At 40.0% G+C, this 19,113-nt stretch overlaps 1 protein-coding gene across 1 annotated transcript; it reads left to right on the top strand.

Annotated features, from left to right (window-relative positions):
- Positions 1-357: 357 nt before the first annotated feature.
- LOC139711479 (COP9 signalosome complex subunit 3-like) lies at positions 358-16,964 on the top strand. Its single transcript, XM_071623357.1, has 13 exons — positions 358-438; positions 3,541-3,670; positions 5,405-5,526; positions 7,183-7,325; positions 8,138-8,212; positions 8,438-8,542; positions 9,073-9,213; positions 9,989-10,090; positions 11,114-11,185; positions 11,789-11,875; positions 12,463-12,576; positions 14,412-14,492; positions 16,914-16,964. The coding sequence occupies exons 1-13, from the start codon at positions 384-386 to the stop codon at positions 16,962-16,964; spliced, it is 1,278 nt and encodes a 425-aa protein (XP_071479458.1). The 5' UTR covers positions 358-383.
- The last annotated feature ends 2,149 nt before the right edge of the window (positions 16,965-19,113 follow it).

The following is a 19,113-nucleotide window of genomic DNA, read 5'->3' as shown; positions in this document are numbered from 1 at the left end:
ACTACAGAGAATAGCACCAAGGCGTGTATAGTAACCGCACGTTAAAAGAAAAGGTGTGGAAATACTTTACACACCGCAATATGGAATCTTCTCTCGACAGACAGCTCGGAGGAAAAAACAAACAAACAACAACTTGATTTGAATTCAAGGCAGCACAGTAAATTTGAGAGTTGACAATATCTCCCAACATACTCTGGTATCATCTACCATTATAGTTCTTTGACCTCACCCCTGTGATGCAGATCATCCAGGATCGTCTGCATCATCATTTGTGATCATCGGTGTGATGTTTGGGAGGTGGATAATGGGATGTGAAGATAATGCGGCAAATTGGAGATTGCAACTGTAGAGGGCGCTTTTAAGAAGTTACGAATTAGTGAAACATGGCTTCACAACTCGAAGGATTTGTCAATTCTGTCGTTTCGTGTTCTACAGATGGTGAGAATATGTCTTCATTTCCATAGCATCTAATATGAACGCATGCATGGGTTTGAAAAGCAGATTATGAGTGTCTTTTTGAAATAAACTCCTCTATAAGAACCATTACCCTCCCGAAATGGATATTGTAGTCCCATCTACTGACATTTATGATGGCTTCGTGTGCCTACTATATTTTGTAGTTTAGTCGGCATTCCTGATCACCTGATGTGCGTTGTGTTGAACAAAAAAGCTACTTTGTACTAACTGTTAGTAGAAAGTATGGTGTCATCAGTCAACAATAGTCAACACAAATTAGTTCAGCTGGACATTATGCTGTGCTGTCCTACGTTATGGGTTGTTACTGTAGCCTGAGTGTAGGGAGATACTTATAATGGCACAGAAACAGATTCGACAGTGTTTCGCAGTGATCAGTCAAGTCAGTTATCACCAAATGCACTAAGAGCGCACGCGCACATACAGTGCGTGCACTTCTATATCCTTTGGTTATCACCACATGCTTATTTATATTACTGTTAAAGTGGAAATTTCACGGTGTTGAAATTTTCGCGCAACCCGAAACTAGCGCGAAAATAAAACTTAAAGCACGCGAATATTTTTGCTTGCCATATGTTCCAGTAGTTGATGTCTTGATTCCGCGGAATTGAAAACACATGAAACTCTTCTCAGCCCGCTGAGTGCGAAAAATTAGGCACGCGAAAATATGCACTTTTACAGTAGCATGTTTCAAATTTGTGCAAGCAAGGGATGCTCTATCATGGAAACCGATTTGCCACGCTCAGTTATCACCAAAGAAAGAGTACGGTAATTTTATAGAAGTGCACACAAATGCTTGAATTATATAAATTTAGCTTTCATTGTTGTATTTAGAGGTCTAATATTAGCGTGGCGATGAGCTGGTGATGGGACCCGTGTCTTTTTCCATGAAGATTCCACTCAAGTCTTTAATATTTCAAACAACTGGTGAGGGCATTGTATTCATGAAATTTTGATTTTACTAGTTCTATTAGTATTACGAGTTTAAGTTTGCCGATCTGTGGCTGTGATTTAGTGTGCATTAGATGCAATCAAGAAGGGTGAGGTATTTCACCCTCACCCAATTCTCCATATTAGGATTATTAGGAACAGTTGTTAAGAGTCTCACTACATCCAAAGCGGGTTGATAGATAGAGTTGCGACACTGGGGTACAAAGGTCACGTCAAATAGTTCCCCCTGGTCGTCGATGTAGATGAATTATTTCTACAGGGTTTTCACATAGGCGTGCAGTACCCGGACCCAGCAGTAGTGTGAGATACCATTGTTGCTTGCGACGGGAGTGTGACTTGTTGAGAAAAATGTCCTGTTTTTACGGCAATCATGTGAACTTAATGAAGTAGAGAAAGGAGTACTTACTGTCGAAGTTAAGGAAACGGATGCAAACAACCGGAAAGGATGAAATATTTTCAGAGTTGTTTTAACACTCCTGGATGATGTTGATGGGCGAACGTCAAAATGTAAGGACGGAAATATCATGTAGTCCCACTCCTTAACAATTGTTGTTGTAATTCAAAATCCCGGGTTGTGGGTCTTTATTGTTGTTATGACGACGAGGGGAAGCTATTTTGCACTCTCGCGCAAAACCCATGCGCGGAGCGCGTAACTCTACTTTGCGCGAGCCACGGAGCAAAATAACGATGAATACATTGTTTGCGTCATAGTAGGGTATGCGGTTTTCTAAGGTCTTATTGACATCATACTACCAGGGGGAACTATTTTGAGGGATTGACCAATCAGCAAGAACTTCCAGTGTTGCAACTCTATCTATCAACCCGCTCTGACTACATCATTGAACTGCCCTCTGTTGAGCAGTTCAAGAGAGCCATAGAAGCCAACTAAGCATGGCAGAGATAGTTTTTACTTGCACAGTGAGCACCTGTATATATACATTTGAAAGAGCATAAAGCACAAATGGCATCCACTGTCTGAAGCACCACATCACAAACCCTCATCCAGTTGCTGAACAGGCTTTGATGAGAAGCACCATAGAAGTAGAAGTAGAAGTACAGTGACATATGGGACTCGATTCCGTTTGTCTACGGAGGAGAGCCGATAACGTCAACAAAATAAGAGACTTTGGAGGACAGATGGATTTTTCTGTCTAGGCTTGACCGTGTGCAGAAATCACATTCAAAGTACTGTATACGCCAATATTTTCGCGTACAGATATTTTCGGGAATCACGGTATCAGTGGCATTTTCGCGTGTTGTTAAATTCGCGATTGATACTAGTATTAGTACAGTAGGGTCTACTGCCAAGCCCGAGAAACACTTGCTAATGTACTCGTAACGTTTTTCCATTCGCATTGTGACTTCAATGAAAATAGAAAAGACACAGTACAAGATTTATAAAAACGAAACAATTATGGCATTCACAAGTACTCAGTACCCACCTGTTTGCAACAAATAGATAGACGACAAAGTTTCAGATCAAGCTGCGCTAGCGCTAGCGAAAGTTTTACATGCATCCTATTATACACGGCCCTGTCGCTGTACACAAGTTTCGCGCTAGTAGCGCACGGCGTCTGGTCGGGCTAACATGCATCCTAACCAATACACGGCCCTGCGCACACATCGTCTGGTCGGGCTGCAGGCATCCCTAGGCACATTTTAATGCATGTTTAGCATTGTACTGCACTTCCACAATCAGTCGCACCGCAGCGTACGTATTGGGCGGTGTAACAGCCGCTATCTGGTCCAGCCAGCGTTGGATGCATTTTGTCATCAATTTGTACATAAGGTATGACGGGGTAATATTTTCGCGTGTCTTTAATTTCGCGATCAGCCCGAAGCTCGCGAAATTCACAAAAATAACGGCGTATGCAGTAGGTTTCTACATGTAGCATGCTTTCACATTTTGGATGGCATTATGGTCAAATCATGGGTGATTTGCGTCAATAGTATACCGTATCGTAGATCCTACAGTAAAGGCACATCTTGGAAATCTGGAGATTTGTTTGTTTGTTTGTCTTTATTTTTTGTTTTGTATGTGTCTTGAATTTTGCAAGCATAATCATGCCTATATTTGATTTTTCACTTGTCTTAAATGGCAATGGCTTGAACCAGGAAACTATTCACAGCTTTGTGAGGAGGTCACAAAATACTTGGACCTTTTGAGGAAGAATGCAGCACATCTTGACACTATCCTGGAAACACTTGACCCGCAGCTTCACTCAATCGGAGTTCTAGCTATCCTGTAAGTTTATTGTCTTCATTGTAGGAGTTAGTGAATAATCAGTTAAATTAGCATTCAGTTGATGAGTAATCATGTGACTGTGCATCACAAAACCAACTAAAAGTCACACCCCTTGATTTCTCGTGAGGACTCAGAAAGGGTAAAATGGGTCAACCAAGTCAATTTTGAGTTTTACTAGTATTTTCTGAAAGAGCTATTCTTCCTCTACATCAGTTGTAAGATTGGGATCATAAAATGAATGGGAAAATTGATTGTGAGCAGTTTTTCTACAACCCTTTATGGTAGAGTAAAGTGTGATCAAGTATGTCACAGAGGCCCTTTTCATTTCTTAATGAAATCCTTTCCACGCTGTTCACTTTCAGCTCTTATGACTTCTGAAAGGATAATGCTACTGCATTGAAAGTTGGCATTAATCAAGGACAGAATGTGTTACTAAAGCACATATAATTTCAGCTAAATCTGATAATCTCTTCATTGTTGCTGCTCCGGTGGTTTACTTTCTTTTTAGTCTCATTCATCGCACAGCTGGCATGGCTTGATAAAGATTAAAGGGACATTCCGGACGATTTTCATAATTTCACATCATGTAGTACATAAATCAACAGCTCCATATATAGATTCGTGGAATTTATTGTTGCCCTTGAGCAGAGAAACCAATAAAATGAAAATTTTGAATAAATTACACTGAACAGTGTTGATGACATCAGAGCCTCACATATTTCAGAAATGTAGCAGTGTATTTCCATTACGATACCACCTGCTTAACAAGTACACCTGTGAAGAATCTATGCATGCCTCATTCCTTTGTTCTGCTTCCTTGAGCCCCAACTCATGCATTCTTATGGTGAGGCTGCCATGTCATCATCCTTGTTCATTGCAATTTGTTATAAATTTTGGAAACATTCTCATTTCTCATTCCGATTACTATAAATTCAGAAACTCTGCACTTGGTTTAACTAATTTATAGTTGTTCAGGTGTAAAAGTCTGAAAATCATCCGGAGGTCCTCTTTAAGCGCTTGAGCAGATCCTGTACTTCAGAGCCTCTGTTCTCAGTTCACACTTTTCCAGAGTATGTGCTTTCTTTCCAAGATTTAGATAGGTTAAGAGAGTCCATTTGAATTGAGTTATACACCAGTTTAAAGCTTCAAGTCTGCTCTTTCAGAATCTGCCCTTAACTAAAAAAAGAACATGTCTGGCGACTTTTGGTTGGTTTTGTGATGCAGGGTCTCAAATGTAAGTACATGATAGATTTAGGATGGATGGATAGATATGTACTGAGATAAGAAATCCAACACACAAAATGAATAAATTAATGCATTACTGAATAACGGATAAAGGGAGATGCAGAGATAAATGAAGTAGCTAAATTAAGTATCATGCTATCTTAGATTCATTACTTTTCATAATCTTCTGAGGTGATTAACCCTTTACCCTGCCCGTAATCGATTTTCAGCAAATTCAGTACATTTCAGTACCATACAGATATTGTCATTGATACCAAATTTTTGTATTATTGTTGAGCGACCATCACATGATGCAGTATGTGATGCCTTGGTGTACCAACTAAAGATCTACCATCGGATTATCTGATTTCCCTCAAATGTCACTGATGTGTTCTGCTGATGTTGCTGCATTCACGCAATCCACATATTGTGGTTTTATTCCCCTTTGAATGTTCAGTATCACAACTGTGACCGTCTATTGCCTTTCCTTTTTTTTTCTTTTTATGACAGTAATGTCAAGTTTCAGGTAGCCACATCGCCCTCAGTTACAGAATTTGAGACCCTCTTCTCTCAGACACAACTCTTCTTCTCAACATGCAATGGAGAACAAGTGCGGTTCACGACAGAAAATTGTAAGTTTGTTCACTCAAAAGATTCCTCAACTTGCAACTTATTCATGGATTGCATTGTTAGTGATCATTTTGTCATAGACTGTGGTACATACTCAAATCCATGTTGCAAAATTGCAAAAATAAATACTGTTGGCATATTGGTAGATTAAAAAAAAAAAAAATGTTGATGAGCACTTCATGAGCTGGCATAATCATAATAAGCAAGGTATAGTTATTAATTTAGTAAGGCCAGCTATCTCTACTAACAGAATGTAATACATGGTTTCAATATTTTGTTGTTGTTGTCTTGATCAGATGGGATTAAGCCTAACATAGGATATTTTCTAGTGCTGGTGTCAGAAGGAAGTAGAACAAGACTATGTTGGCATATGCCATGTCAGCAACAAGGAATCCTCAGATACAAATGGTTGTTGTTGTTCATGATGATATTTGTTGTATTGTAAAACCTCTGTCTTTGCAACAAGCATTTCCATGGCACATATTAAGTTTCACAGTTCCAAGCATATCAAGGGGCAAGTAAATTCTTGTTTGAATCAAGGTCTGTCAAGATATTTGAATTTTTGACCAAGACAAGCAGGTACCTCAAACACACAATTCACCAACTGATATAAAAAACTTTATATGACAAACCAAAACAGGATTAAAATATAGTAGCAATAAGTACAGACAACTTCCGTTATAACTAAGTCCTTGGGACCTGCAGTTTTCTTTGATTGTATCAAAATTTTGCTGGACCTGAAGAGATAAAGTATATGAAATATACAGATGATTATTTTGGGACCAGAAGCTTACTTTGTTGTGAAGGAAATTTTGTTATAACTGGAGTGCACTGTAACTGCATTGTTGTTGTTGTGGTGATGGTGATGGGCAATTCCGCAGTTAGGTGGACATGACGTGGATAAAAGAAATGTGCCTCTTTATCTTACTCTTTAATTTAGGTAACAACTAATGCCATGGATGTTCACCAATCATAAAGGGCTTTCAAATTCAGTAGATTGTAATTTTCGTATTTATTGGTTTTGTGAGATCTGAAACCATCATTTAAAATGTACATGTGGGACTGGGGATGCTGAAATTCGTTTAAATGTAAATTACAGTGGGTTCCTTTGAAAATTTTTCCTCAAAGTTTTGCTAAAGGGTAACAGATGAATACATTTGAATACTCCAGAAGTTATGTGACATTTCGTCAATTACAAAAGGGTGAAATGACCTGCGGAATTACTTCGGACAAATGTAACGTTACTAACCTTAACGTTACTAACCATGCTTTTGGGGGTCTAGCTAATAAATTATGGGTCGAACTGCTAAACAAAATTGCGTGAACATTTGTCATGATGCAATAATTGAAATTAATGCAACACTTTCTTTGAAGTACCTTGAATTTTAGCACACTTTTTGTTACAAGACATTGATTTTTTTTTGTTGTGTCCTTTTTTCGTAACGTTACTAACCTCCCCTTTTAGTTGCCATAGCAATTCTAATATTTATTGGATTGTATTCATTCTTTTGTATATCATGAATATGGGAAGAATAAACATATTTGTAATATGATTTGACTTGAAATGAATAAATGGGGATTTAGTAGTAAAAATAAATATCTAAATTTGTTTAAATGTAACGTTACTAACCGCGGAATTGCCCTGATGGTGGTTGTAGATGCATCACTGGCTCACCATCTGACCAAGGGCTTGATCCAGAGAAACCAGGCCATCCGGGGCATCGCCATCCTGCGCAACGCCATCCCCCGCATCCAGATCCACCCGGGCCAGCTGACGTCCTTACACGCAGACCTCTGCCAGGTGAGTGAGAAGAAAGCTGCCCTACTGCCTGCTCAGTCCTAAGTCTTACCACACTAGAGGCCCATGATTGGGCAGGCAAAATTCAGAATTAATTTTTTTCTATAAAACCTTTTATATCGGGCCACCACATTTCTTTAAAATATTCAGGCCACCGAAATTCCAAATTCAAAGATTTTAGCGGCCCAAAGGGGCCACTAGAAAAAGACGTTATTGGCGAGCCCCGACGCCAATAACATATGTGCAAAATTAGTCTAAATATACAATGTTGAAGCATTTGATAATTGAAGTAGGGTGCCTATATGATGCTAATGATATAAAGCATGTTGTAGACAGCACTTGTACTATTGAAAATAAAAAAAGTGACAGGGTCAGGGGAGTGGAAGAAATGTGTAGAAACTTTTAAACTTAAACACTGTCTGTGCTTGAACTTACTACATAATCACCGTGAAGTTCACTTTTGGTTAAATTTGAAACTGACTGTAATTGTATACAACAATAATGGCCGTGTCTTGTGTTGGAATATTAGCATCTCAGAATGTTTGCAGTCATATGGCGTAGATACTGCAACAGAGAGTACAGTTTGATACAACAGCCATCAGATAGTATCATTAGTATTACAGTGTGTCAAGAAAGTCACCACTTAAGAGTAATGCTGAGCATTGTACTTATCCACACACATCATCATCATACTGATCCATGCTGACTGTTCATGTGTATTCTTTTAAAGATGTGATAACAGCTAGCAGTGAAATGTCCTTTGTGATTCTTGAATAGATTGTATCTATGTCATTTTTGTCTCTGCTTCCTGACAGCTCTGTCTGGTGGCCAAATGTATGAAACCTGCCTTACCCATTCTGGACACAGACATTACTGAAATTAGTAAAGAGGTGAGTGAATTCCATAAGGATTTTTCAAGTTTTTTCAAGTTCATTGATTGCATGTGCACTCTTTATGGGGAAGCTGAATTCGGAATTCAGGATTTAGCTTGCAAGAACATTGAAAGCACACATATGCTCCCATTGCGCACTGCTTTAGACCCTTTTAGCTCTCGATAATGTTATAGAGAAGACGACTTTGCAGTGATCATCAATTCTGGCATTGTTTTACTGCAGGGCGGGCATTTCGATGCTACACATTTCCTGTGCTTCTACTACTACGGTGGCATGATCTACACAGCGCTAAAGAACTGGGATAGAGCAGCGTATTTCTTTGAAGTGGTGAGTAACAGGTTGTCACATGGTCATGTATATATTCTTACAGGTGCCATAAATGTCTTTACATCCCTCCATACGTGCACGAGGGTGAAGAGCAAAAATCCTCAATGTGTGCAAGTGTGTGACCGTTCCAAACATTGATGTTAATTGCCAAAGTTTTTAATGATTCTGGTTTTCGTATATGTCGGTCAAGTTGTCTACTTCTGTCAGTTTTGGTTTTATTTTCTATGGTGGATGGTTTAGTTGCAATGAAATAACAGTCTGTTTGCTAGCACTGTGTGACAGCAGTAGAGAGCAGATAAATTATTTGAAGTTTTCCCATGCCTGGTCCATACTACCTGAAGCTCATGCATGTGTGCCTTTCAATATTTTTGTCTTCAAAGATTCATTCAAGAAAGTACAATAGTATATGCTGTCAGCTGGGTTTGTTGCTTTTCTTTCTTTACCCGTTTTGCAAATTTATTCATGAGTGGTCCTTTCTATTACATATTTTATCAAACTACACTGTGCAATCTCCCTTTCCATTCTGACAGGCCATTACGACGCCCTCTATGGCAGTAAGCCACATCATGCTGGAGGCCTACAAGAAGTTCATCCTCGTTTGTCTCATACAGCATGGCAAGGTCCCCACTCTGCCCAAGTACACGTCACAAGTGGTCAACCGTTTCATCAAAGTAAGGAATCTTTTTTCTTTTTCAGGTACAGATAAATTCTCATTGCTGCACAGCCTTGGGACCAACAAAAAACACTGTTGAAGCAAAATATTGTTTTACCACGGGTAGAAAATGAAAGAATACAAAAAATGTAATGTTTGGGTGAAGAAAACTAGCTTTGTTAAAATTACAGTTTAATGTGTAGGTTCTTTAAAAGGAGAAAGAAACCCAAATTGATATGTGGATTTAGGGAATGTTGCAATATCGGTAGAGCACATCGGTGAAGTTTGAGGAAAATTTGGCAATCTGTTGGAAAGTTATGAATTTTAAGGTTTCTGTGCTGCATCACGTGATGAGAAGACTACTCCATTCTGTGACATCAGGCATGGACCACGATATAAAGAAAATATGAAGAAAATACAATGTATGTCGTCGCTGGGGTGACAAGACCTTGCATCTGCAATTTTGGTGAAAATGACTTTTTTTGATTAATGGTCAGTTAATCAGTTAAGTGATGTCCTGTCCAAATCCTAGATATCTTACCCCAAAAATGAAGCCACCACAGCATGTCAAAGGAATGTCTATCCCATTGGATTCAGTGCTTTGGCTGCCATGTTTTTTTGCTCTCCTGAACATTTGACATTTTGTAGATATGAGGTCTTGTCGCCTCAGTGACGATATGTTTTCTTTCTTTTGTGTGCTTGAAGACTAGAGATAACTATGAGAAAAGAAACTTTGTGTGCTGTGATTATGAATTGTAGAAATGACAACCGTATTATTTTTTCCCTCTGCCCAGCCACTGAGCCAACTTTACCAGGAGGTTGCAAACTCCTACGGCTCCAACAACCCAGGTGAAGTCAGCAACGTCCTGGACAAACACGCTGACCAGCTCAATAGGGTGAGAAAAATATTCTGGGCTGTCCTTTCTGAAGACTTTTGGCCCACAATTTTTCAGAGAGAGAGGAACAATTTTTGTGTGCCAGTTTTGACACATATTGATTATGTATCATTTGTATTAGTAGTGTTCATTGATTGGCAGGGCAGAAATCTGCCTATTGAGACAAAAACTGGGCAATCTTTTCCTTCATCATCTTTCTGCATCGTTATTTCTCTGTTATGATCTGCAAATACTGAAGCTGAGCTAGGTACTAAAAGAATCCAATGTTCTCTATGTGTATTGTGAAACAGTCCAGCCCTGTTGTAAAAGTATTTTGGTCCAAGTTCTGCTCACAAGTAATGCATCTAGTGATTTATGGGTTAGGTACACAGTAAGATATGCTTCATTGCAACTGATTGACAATCAGTTGCAGTGAAAACATCTTGACGGAAGAATTTCATGAATTTGAAGATATGATTCTACTCACCAAACCTAATTTATGTTTAGATATTGCCATTTTTAGGAGTTTTAAAGATATCAGGAAAGTGAAAAGTAAATCCTTAATTGATGACTTCCCACAAATATGAAAGAAGTAGTCTGGTAAGTTGAGCAATATGAGGCTGCCCACTATATGACTTACCTGGTCGATTAGAACTTTTTTGGATCTTTTTTTCTAGGGGTGAAAGGTTTCATGGTATGCCATGTATTCTTTGTTGGATGTGAGCGTGGTCCTGAAAGTGGACCCACTCAATCTCCATATTTCAGTGAGCATGTTCTTACCATCCTGTGGAGAATGAGTGGTTGGTAGGAATGGTAGGCAATATACACATTGAGGAGGGATAAAAAAATATAGAACTTTGAAATGAAAGGAGTTAATGTCTGTACACCCTCCTTGATCACATACTTCATACACAAGGAAGAGAAGAAGAAGTGAAAGAAGGAGGAGGTGTATAATTGTGGGTCATATAATGCAGTGGTTAGATCTGATATGCTATTTGTACGAGATTGCTCAGTTGGATGTGTGTACCTTCTTCAACTCCACAGGACCAGAACATGGGTCTCGCCAAGCAAGTGGTCTCTTCCCTGTACAGAAAAAACATCCAGAGACTGACAAAAGTAAGTGACAATTCATTCAGAGTGGTTATCAATGTTTCGTTATCAGTGTCTGAATATCAAGGGAAATGATATCTCTTAGAGTAAATGATTTGACAGTTAGGTATCATATTTTAGCATAGCTTGCTTTCATGAATTAATTCATATCTGTATTTTGCAGTCACTGCTCAGATTAAGAAATTCTTTATGTGTTAATCATTGTATTTCTGTAAGGGATTGATTGTTGTATATCAGTGCCTCATGCTAGTTTGGGTTTCAGTGATGGGATATGTCTGTTTATCAGGCACATTTCACTCATTGTGAAGGAACTATTGACATTTCTTTCTGTCTTTTGTTCATGGAAGTTAAAGCTACTAGAGATCTTAACTCAATGAGGATGAGCTACAAGACATGTTTCTCATAGACACCTGTCCGAGTATACTCAGGACTAGTCTTGGTCAGAGTGAAAAAACACACATTTGGTAATTGCTCAATGAGTGTTTCGTCACTAGCTGGCATAGCGGTGCAATCCAATGTTTTATACAGGTGTTCTTCCTAGTAGTTGTGAGCTAAGATTTGGTTTTGTATTGCTTGTTCTCTTTTTTCTGTCTCCGTGTCTTCCTGTAGACCTTTTTAACTCTCTCCCTGAGTGACATCGCCAGACGAGTCCATCTACACACAGCCCAGGAGGCAGAACAGTATGTCAGGAACATGGTGGGTCTCCATCAGTGTTACTGTTTATTAAATGCAAATGGGTTAACCCTTTGAGAACTTGGGCACTTAGCTTCACTTGCCCAGCTGGTTCATCAGCATTTAGTAATAATGATTATATTCAAATTTGACCTAGTTGTGGATTAGCCTACCCATGGGCCATGGTCATGGCCATGGTGATGCAGTATGGATGAGAAAGATTAGGCAATCTCTAAAATAATTTGTTTCCAGACACCTATGCCAGTGTGTGTAGTACAGCTTTTGTGGCAGTTGGCATACATACATGTAGCACAGTCAGGGTTACACAAAGGTTCCATTGTTACGTCAAGAAGATTGTCTTATCATTTGCCTTTTTAGTGTATATAGCTTACCATAGTATGCTGCAAACCCATGTTTGTCTGTTATGCAACCAGCACTGGTGCAAGTCTCAGTCAAGAGCATTTCCCCAAGTCTTGTCTAGTTATTTGCTTAGTACAGTGTACCATGGTATAAAGTTGTTAACTTATGCAAACAGCAAAGTTGATATGCATCTAAAAATGTTTCTTAAGATATTTGCTCTAATGCTGTATCAACCTTTCATGTGCTGACAGATTGAAGATGGAGAGATCCACGCGACGATTAGCAAACAGAATGGAATGGTCCATTTCCACGACAACCCAGAGAAGTACGATAACCCGGCAGTTCTCAGACACATGGAGCAGCAGGTAAGATAGAAAGAGAGAGATATCCATGGTCTGACTTTTGTCCTTTCCCTTCTTTCTTGTACCCTTTCTTGCTTTGCACATTGTACACATTGTACACGGAATGGATATCATGCACCTGATGCATTCAGTGACTTCTGTGTGTTTCTGAATGAAGGGATCAGTTTGATGCAAAAGTGAAATGTGTGTCTCTTCTTCGTTGCAAACATTTCATGACTTTCCAAAAGAAATATTTGCTAGTGTGAGATAAACAAGGTCATGAATATCTTCCATTACTTTTACCTCATATATTTTAGATGTATTAAGAGAATGGAATGACATTTGTCCATAGCTCAAAAGTGGAGCAGTTATTGAATCTCTCCCATTTATTTTGCTGGCCAGTTTTTCTTTCTCTTGCTCCCTGTGTTATAAAGAGGTGTCATGGTATAGTAGACTGCTCTACCAATCTGCAGGGCGAGGATTCAAGTCCTGCCATGACAGTTGTGTCCTGTTGCAAGACACCCCATCTACAGTGCTCCTTTTCACTCTGGTGTATGAATGGGTACCCGGGAGGAAGATTAATGTTATTGTGCTCAGATTTGACAGTGTGTATCATAGGATAGCGAAAACCGTTCCCAGTTTGGTGAGTGACGGCACTTCAGGTACACAGTTGAGTCCAGTGATTGGGACAAGACAGTATCGGCATGATATTTCACTGTGGTTCAATTTTTGCAAATTTCTTGAGTCCACTGATACTAGCAAACTGAACAATATGTCAAAATATTGCCTCCTATTACACAAATAAAATGTATATTGCCTTCAAGGTGGGTGTGGCTGTGGTTCTTGATTGCCTGTCTTGCTTCTTTCAAAATTGTCTCACAAGTATCGATTCACAAAATATGCTCATAATATATAACTGTGGTGCATGTAGTAGTGATGTTATACAAATGATGCACAGGATAGAGTGCGTTAGTGTAGGCGTAGTGCACTCGAGGGTATTTACAATTGTGAAACATGCACGAGGCGAAGCCGAGTGCATGTTGCACTACATTGTAAATACCCGAGAGTGAGCTACGCCTACACTAACGCCACGAAATAATCCTGTGCATCATTTGTTTTATAAAATGGGTCGAAAATTCGAAAACTAACATCATTTTTCAGCGTTTTTCACGTACCTTTGTGGGTCAAGACGTCCGAAGATGTTCGTCCCAAACTTTTACGCACGTCGCACTCGCGGAAGTCCCGCACATACAGTATATTACTATAAGTATAATGGGGGGTTGGGTTTCCGGATACCCGCATGAAAACTTACTTATTTTACATAGAATATGCACCCTTTACCTTAAAGACTTGATATAGACTCCTCATATAGGCCTACTAGACAACATACTCTGAAAACGGCGTGAGAATTAACCTGCTAAATCGTTGGATTTGCTCTTCAAAGTGACTCCATGTACGCGTCCGGTCCTATAACGCTTGGTCTACTGTACTGTACAAAGTGTACGTATAGTACAGTATACGTACGTACGCCACATATGTTATGCACAAGGGAAGACAGGCCGGCCGGCCGGCAGCCCGAACTAGAAGTTGTTTACAGGATTGACAGCGCGTACGCGTATGCATGCAATTCATCAAAGGAGCCGCCGCGCGCACAGACGATCGGCAATCTACCATAGGATTACAGGCAGTGCAGTTGTACTGAAGTAAAGGAAGGAGGTGTGTCTCATTTCAGCGCTTCCTATTGGCTACATTCTTGAACCCATTTTATAATGTAGAATGCTTTGAGCTTGTCAGTGTGATGGAAAGGTGCAGTGTAAAAAACAAACAAACAAAAACAACAACCTTCCTCATTACTGCAGATGCAACAGTGTATCAGCCTGGATGATAAATTGAAGAGCATGGAGCAAGGGATTGCCGTCAACCCACAATATGTACAGAAGGTAAGTTGGGGTAGCATACAGTAGAAGGGCATGTGCTTTTGCTCCAATCTTTTGGTGAGAAGGAACATGCTGGAGTGTTGGATGGGGTGGTGTGAGCCATCAGTCATTAGGTCCTAGGTTCAAGTCAGACAAAAGCACCTCTTCTCACCATTCGTAGGCAAAGAGAAAGTGCGCTTGTCTGTGGGATTGGACATTATGAGCATTCATTCTCGGGGTCATGGGTTGTAGTTGGTCCAACACCCCCCTGACTGGCCGCTTGTAGTGTCTGTTAACACAGGACTCACTCCATCTACCCAGCTATGAAAAAATAATGTCCCGGGACAGGGATTAACGTACTGTGATGGGCTGTTAAGTGTACATTTTAGTGTACCCAATGTGTTTGAGCTCATTACAAGAAAGAGTATCATTTATGCAAAACAAGATGTGATGTAGCATCAGGTAACTATGATGCAGATTTACAGAGCTTGACCAGTTTCATCAAACCTCTCTCCCTTGTAGGATACGCTGCAGTGAAATTCAGTGCTGCCACTGTGATGTGGTCTGCAGCAAAACGTTCCCAAGCAATAATGTGTTGGACAGTGCATGTGAATGCATTATGTGTATTATTGTATTTTTAGCTCACCTGAGCCAAAGGCTCAAGTGAGCTATTGCGATCGCCCTTCGTCCGGCGTCCGTCGTGCGTCGTGCGTCGTCCGTCGTCCGTCGTCCGTCGTCCGTCGTCCGTCGTCCGTCGTCCGTCGTCCGTCGTCCGTCGTGCGTCGTGCGTAAACTTTTTACATTTTCATCTTCTTCTTGAAAACCCCATGACCGATTTTCATCAAACTTGGCAGGTAGCATCCCTAGGGGGTTAGGAACTCAATTTGTTAAAATGGGCACCATGCCCCACCCAGGGGGCCCCCAGGGGGGCCCAAACCCCCCAAAATTAAGGAATCTGTAAAAATCTTCTTCTCTAGAACCAGAAGTGATAGAGCGAAGTTAATACTATGAGTTAGTACATTGATGACTGTAGTTTCAAGTTTGTTCATGGCAGAATCAGGGGTGCCCCCCCTTGGGACCCAGGGGAGGGGGGTGGGGAAGGGTTCTAATGGGGCCTAAATTGTACATTTTCATCTTCTTCTTGAGAACTCCATGACCCATTTTCACCAAACTTGGCAGGTAGCATCCCTAGGGGGTTAGGAACTCCATTTGTTAAAATGGGCACCATGACCCACCCAGGGGGCCCCAGGGGGCCCAAACCCCCCAAAATTAAGGAATCCGCAAAAACCTTCTTCTCTAGAACCAGAAGTGATAGAGCTAGGTTAATACTATGAGTTAGCACATTGATGACTGTAGTTTCAAGTTTGTTCATGGCAGAATCAGGGGTGCCCCCCTTGGGACCCGGGGGGGGGGGGGGGGGGGGGTGGTGAGGAGGGGTCCTAATGGGGCCTAAATTGTACATTTTTATCTTCTTCTTGAGAACCCCATGACCCATTTTCACCAAACTTGGCAGGTAGCATTCCTAGGGGGTTAGGATCTCAATTTGCTAAAATGGGCACCATGCCCTGCCCAGGGGGCCCCCAGGGGGCCCAAACCCCCCAAATGAAGGAATCTTTAAAAATCTTCTCTAGAATCAGAAGTTATAGAGCTGAGATAATACTATGAGTGAGTACATTAATGACTGTAGTTTCAAGTTTGTTCATAGGAGATCCAGGGGTGCCCCTCTTGGGGGTAGGGGGGAGGGGGGTGGTTGGAAGGGTCCAAATGGGGGCCTGAATTGTACATTTTCATCTTCTTCCTGAAAACCTCATGATGGATTTTTGTCAAACTTGGCAGGTAGCATCCCTAGGTGGTCAGGATCTCAATTTATCAAACTGGGCACCATGCCCCACCCAGAGGGCCCCAGGGGGCCCCAATTCCCCCAAATTAAGGAATCTTGAAAAAATTGGGCCCTTATTGTACATTTTCATCTTCCACTTGAGAATGCCTCGTCAAATTTTGGTAGAGCTGTGAATAATTTAGATTAGTGACTGCGTGAAAGGTGAACTTGCGATACTCAGGTGAGCGCTAGACCCGCGGGTCTCTTGTTAAAAACTTTTGTTCGAAACTACCATCTGCACTGTCAGTGACATGTACTAGTTGATTTTTGCATAGCGGTTTAAATGTGAAATAATGTCATCGCAAATTTGACCCAAATGGCAATGAAATAGCAAAAAGGAACTGACAAGATAGAAAACAAATGATAGGAAATGCAAAACAGTAACCTCAATATTAAAATTCTTCCACAAATACATCCGCAATGTTCTTGTATGTAACTGTTAATGAACACAAATTATTTTGTAAGAATGGCATTTTTGCCTATTTTTGATTGTGATAAATCATGAAATGACAATCCCAACTCACAGATTTTTGTTTGTCTGTATATTTGTTTCTGTTCATCCACAGAGTATGGGAGTACGGGAAGATGATGACGTTGGTGCATTCGGTACGAAATAGGCACCTTCCCCTCCCCCCCCCCCCCCCCATCCCTGCTGCTAAGTTTGGCCTGTACATATTGACCATATATTTGTTGATATGGAAACAGTAAAAAAAAAAGCAGAGTATTGTAGCTATTTATGTGGAACTCCTGCATCCTGTTGGGAGGTGTGATAAATGGTCACGTGAACTTTGCTGAGGATACTTGGACTTAATGTTCATCGAGATGACGTGTACTCCACTAAGGAGGCACTCCAAAGTGGAATCAATATGGAGTGACGTTCCATTGGTTTATTCTTGCGTCAAGATATCAATGCATCAAACCTCTTGAAGTCAATAGCCAATATCCTATCAGGCTTGTACTAAGTCTGTTCTAGTAGAAGTGAATAATGATTTAACACCACCAGTGATGTAATTCAGATATCCTTCATGATACTTGCTTTATTTTATTAGTAATATACGAGTGACACTCCTTACTTTTGAACTACAAATTTTTATTCACTTGGCCCAATGTATAGCCTTGTGGAGTCATTTCGGTAAGTTGCAGAGAATCTGGACCCTTCAGGGCACATCTAACCAGCAGGGTATTGGCCGAAAGTATCTTGGCCAGAATGTGGCGTCAGTAATCGGGCCACAAGTAGTGGGAGAGATTCCTCACTCACCTGTGAATATATAACTGCAGAATTTAGTCATTCTGTATATTTTATTTCAAGTACTGCCCATTAATAGTCATGAAATACTTTAAACAGAAAGGAAGCACATCTAGGAAAAATGCCTGTCAATCGTCTAACGGTAATATTTAGGAGTAGGGGTGGAAATAGACGTAATTTCTCTGCCTTCAAAATGTTACACCAATATTCTGAGTGTCAGTTATACTGCACAGAAAGAGATTTTCCTATCTTAACCCTAATCAGGCTGGGCTTTTTTGGCTATGCTATATCTGGGGGGGATTCCGCCCCCCCTTCAGATCTTGCCTATGGAACGAGTGATCGCACCGAAAATCGGCACACGCGACGCCCGCGACGTATACTATCAAAATGTATGGTTGCTTTCTCCGAAAAATTTTTCTTATATTTTATATTAATTGATTATTGTAATTTATGCATAAAATCAGCTTTGGGCTCCAAATCACTTATTAATGCTCTAATTAAGCTAATTTCTTTTTAAAAATGTTTTCTTGTGTCATTCTCCTGAGACATAGGATAAAAAATCTATATCGAAATTAATTTCTTATGTATTTGATTGTTTTTTGAATTTCTTATGTATTTCCTTGTTTTTCGACCTTTTGTTTTTGTTTGTTTTTTGGCCAAAATTTGTCACAGACATTTTTCGAAGCTTTATTATGCTAAAATAAATTAATTTCGTCTATTCTAAGTCAAGATATGACTTTTTATGTGAATTAATTGAAAAAACACAATTTGCATTGATTTGTATCAAAATTAATTTCTTATGTATTTGATTGTTTTTTGAATTTCTTATGTATTTCTTTGATTTTCGACCTTTTGTTTTTGTTTGTTTTCTGGCCAAAATTTGTCACAGACATTTTTCGAAGCTTTATTATGCTAAAATAAATTAATTTCGTCCATTCTAAGTCAAGATATGAATTTTTATGTGAATTAATTGAAAAAACACAATTTGCATTGATTTGTACACAAAATCACGTTTTGGAGCAATTTTGGGGTTGACAAATTTTTTTCGAACGGGCGTCGCGTCAAAACGGTATGCGCGTGTGCAACAATTTGGGTCTCAAAAGTTGCGCGATACTTGAAAGAAAAAAGTCATGAAACATCGCGGCGGGAGCTTATCGCACTGCGAAGATATTGTGCAAAAAGTTGAGAGGGGGGCGGATTTTGCCCCCCCCCCCCCCCAGCCTTATTAGGGTTAAACTCCAAAAGAATGGAAAGAGAGAAAATGAATTGTTTGATTTTATTAACAATCCTTTCCAGGCACACAGGATCTACCATTTTTTTATTTACTATAGTTTCATTTGTTTGTTTATAGAGGTTTCAATTCTTGTCAGGAATGAAGAGTATCTTTGATACACCACAGAGTTGTATCAGTTATAAACATGGTATAACTCCGTGATAGCTTGAGCAAAAACTGGGCGCATCCATCACCCAAACTGTCGCAAGATGAAAGTGGATGGGTTTGGGAAGGCTTTCAAAAGAGA

Source organism: Diadema antillarum, unplaced genomic scaffold (genome assembly GCF_040938485.1).
Source record: "Diadema antillarum isolate AM-2024a unplaced genomic scaffold, OU_Dant_1.0 seq00001660_RagTag, whole genome shotgun sequence".
NCBI classification, from domain to species: Eukaryota; Metazoa; Echinodermata; class Echinoidea; order Diadematoida; family Diadematidae; genus Diadema; species Diadema antillarum.
Note: the sequence above shows the minus strand (reverse complement) of the source record. Positions and strands in the feature narration are given on the sequence as shown.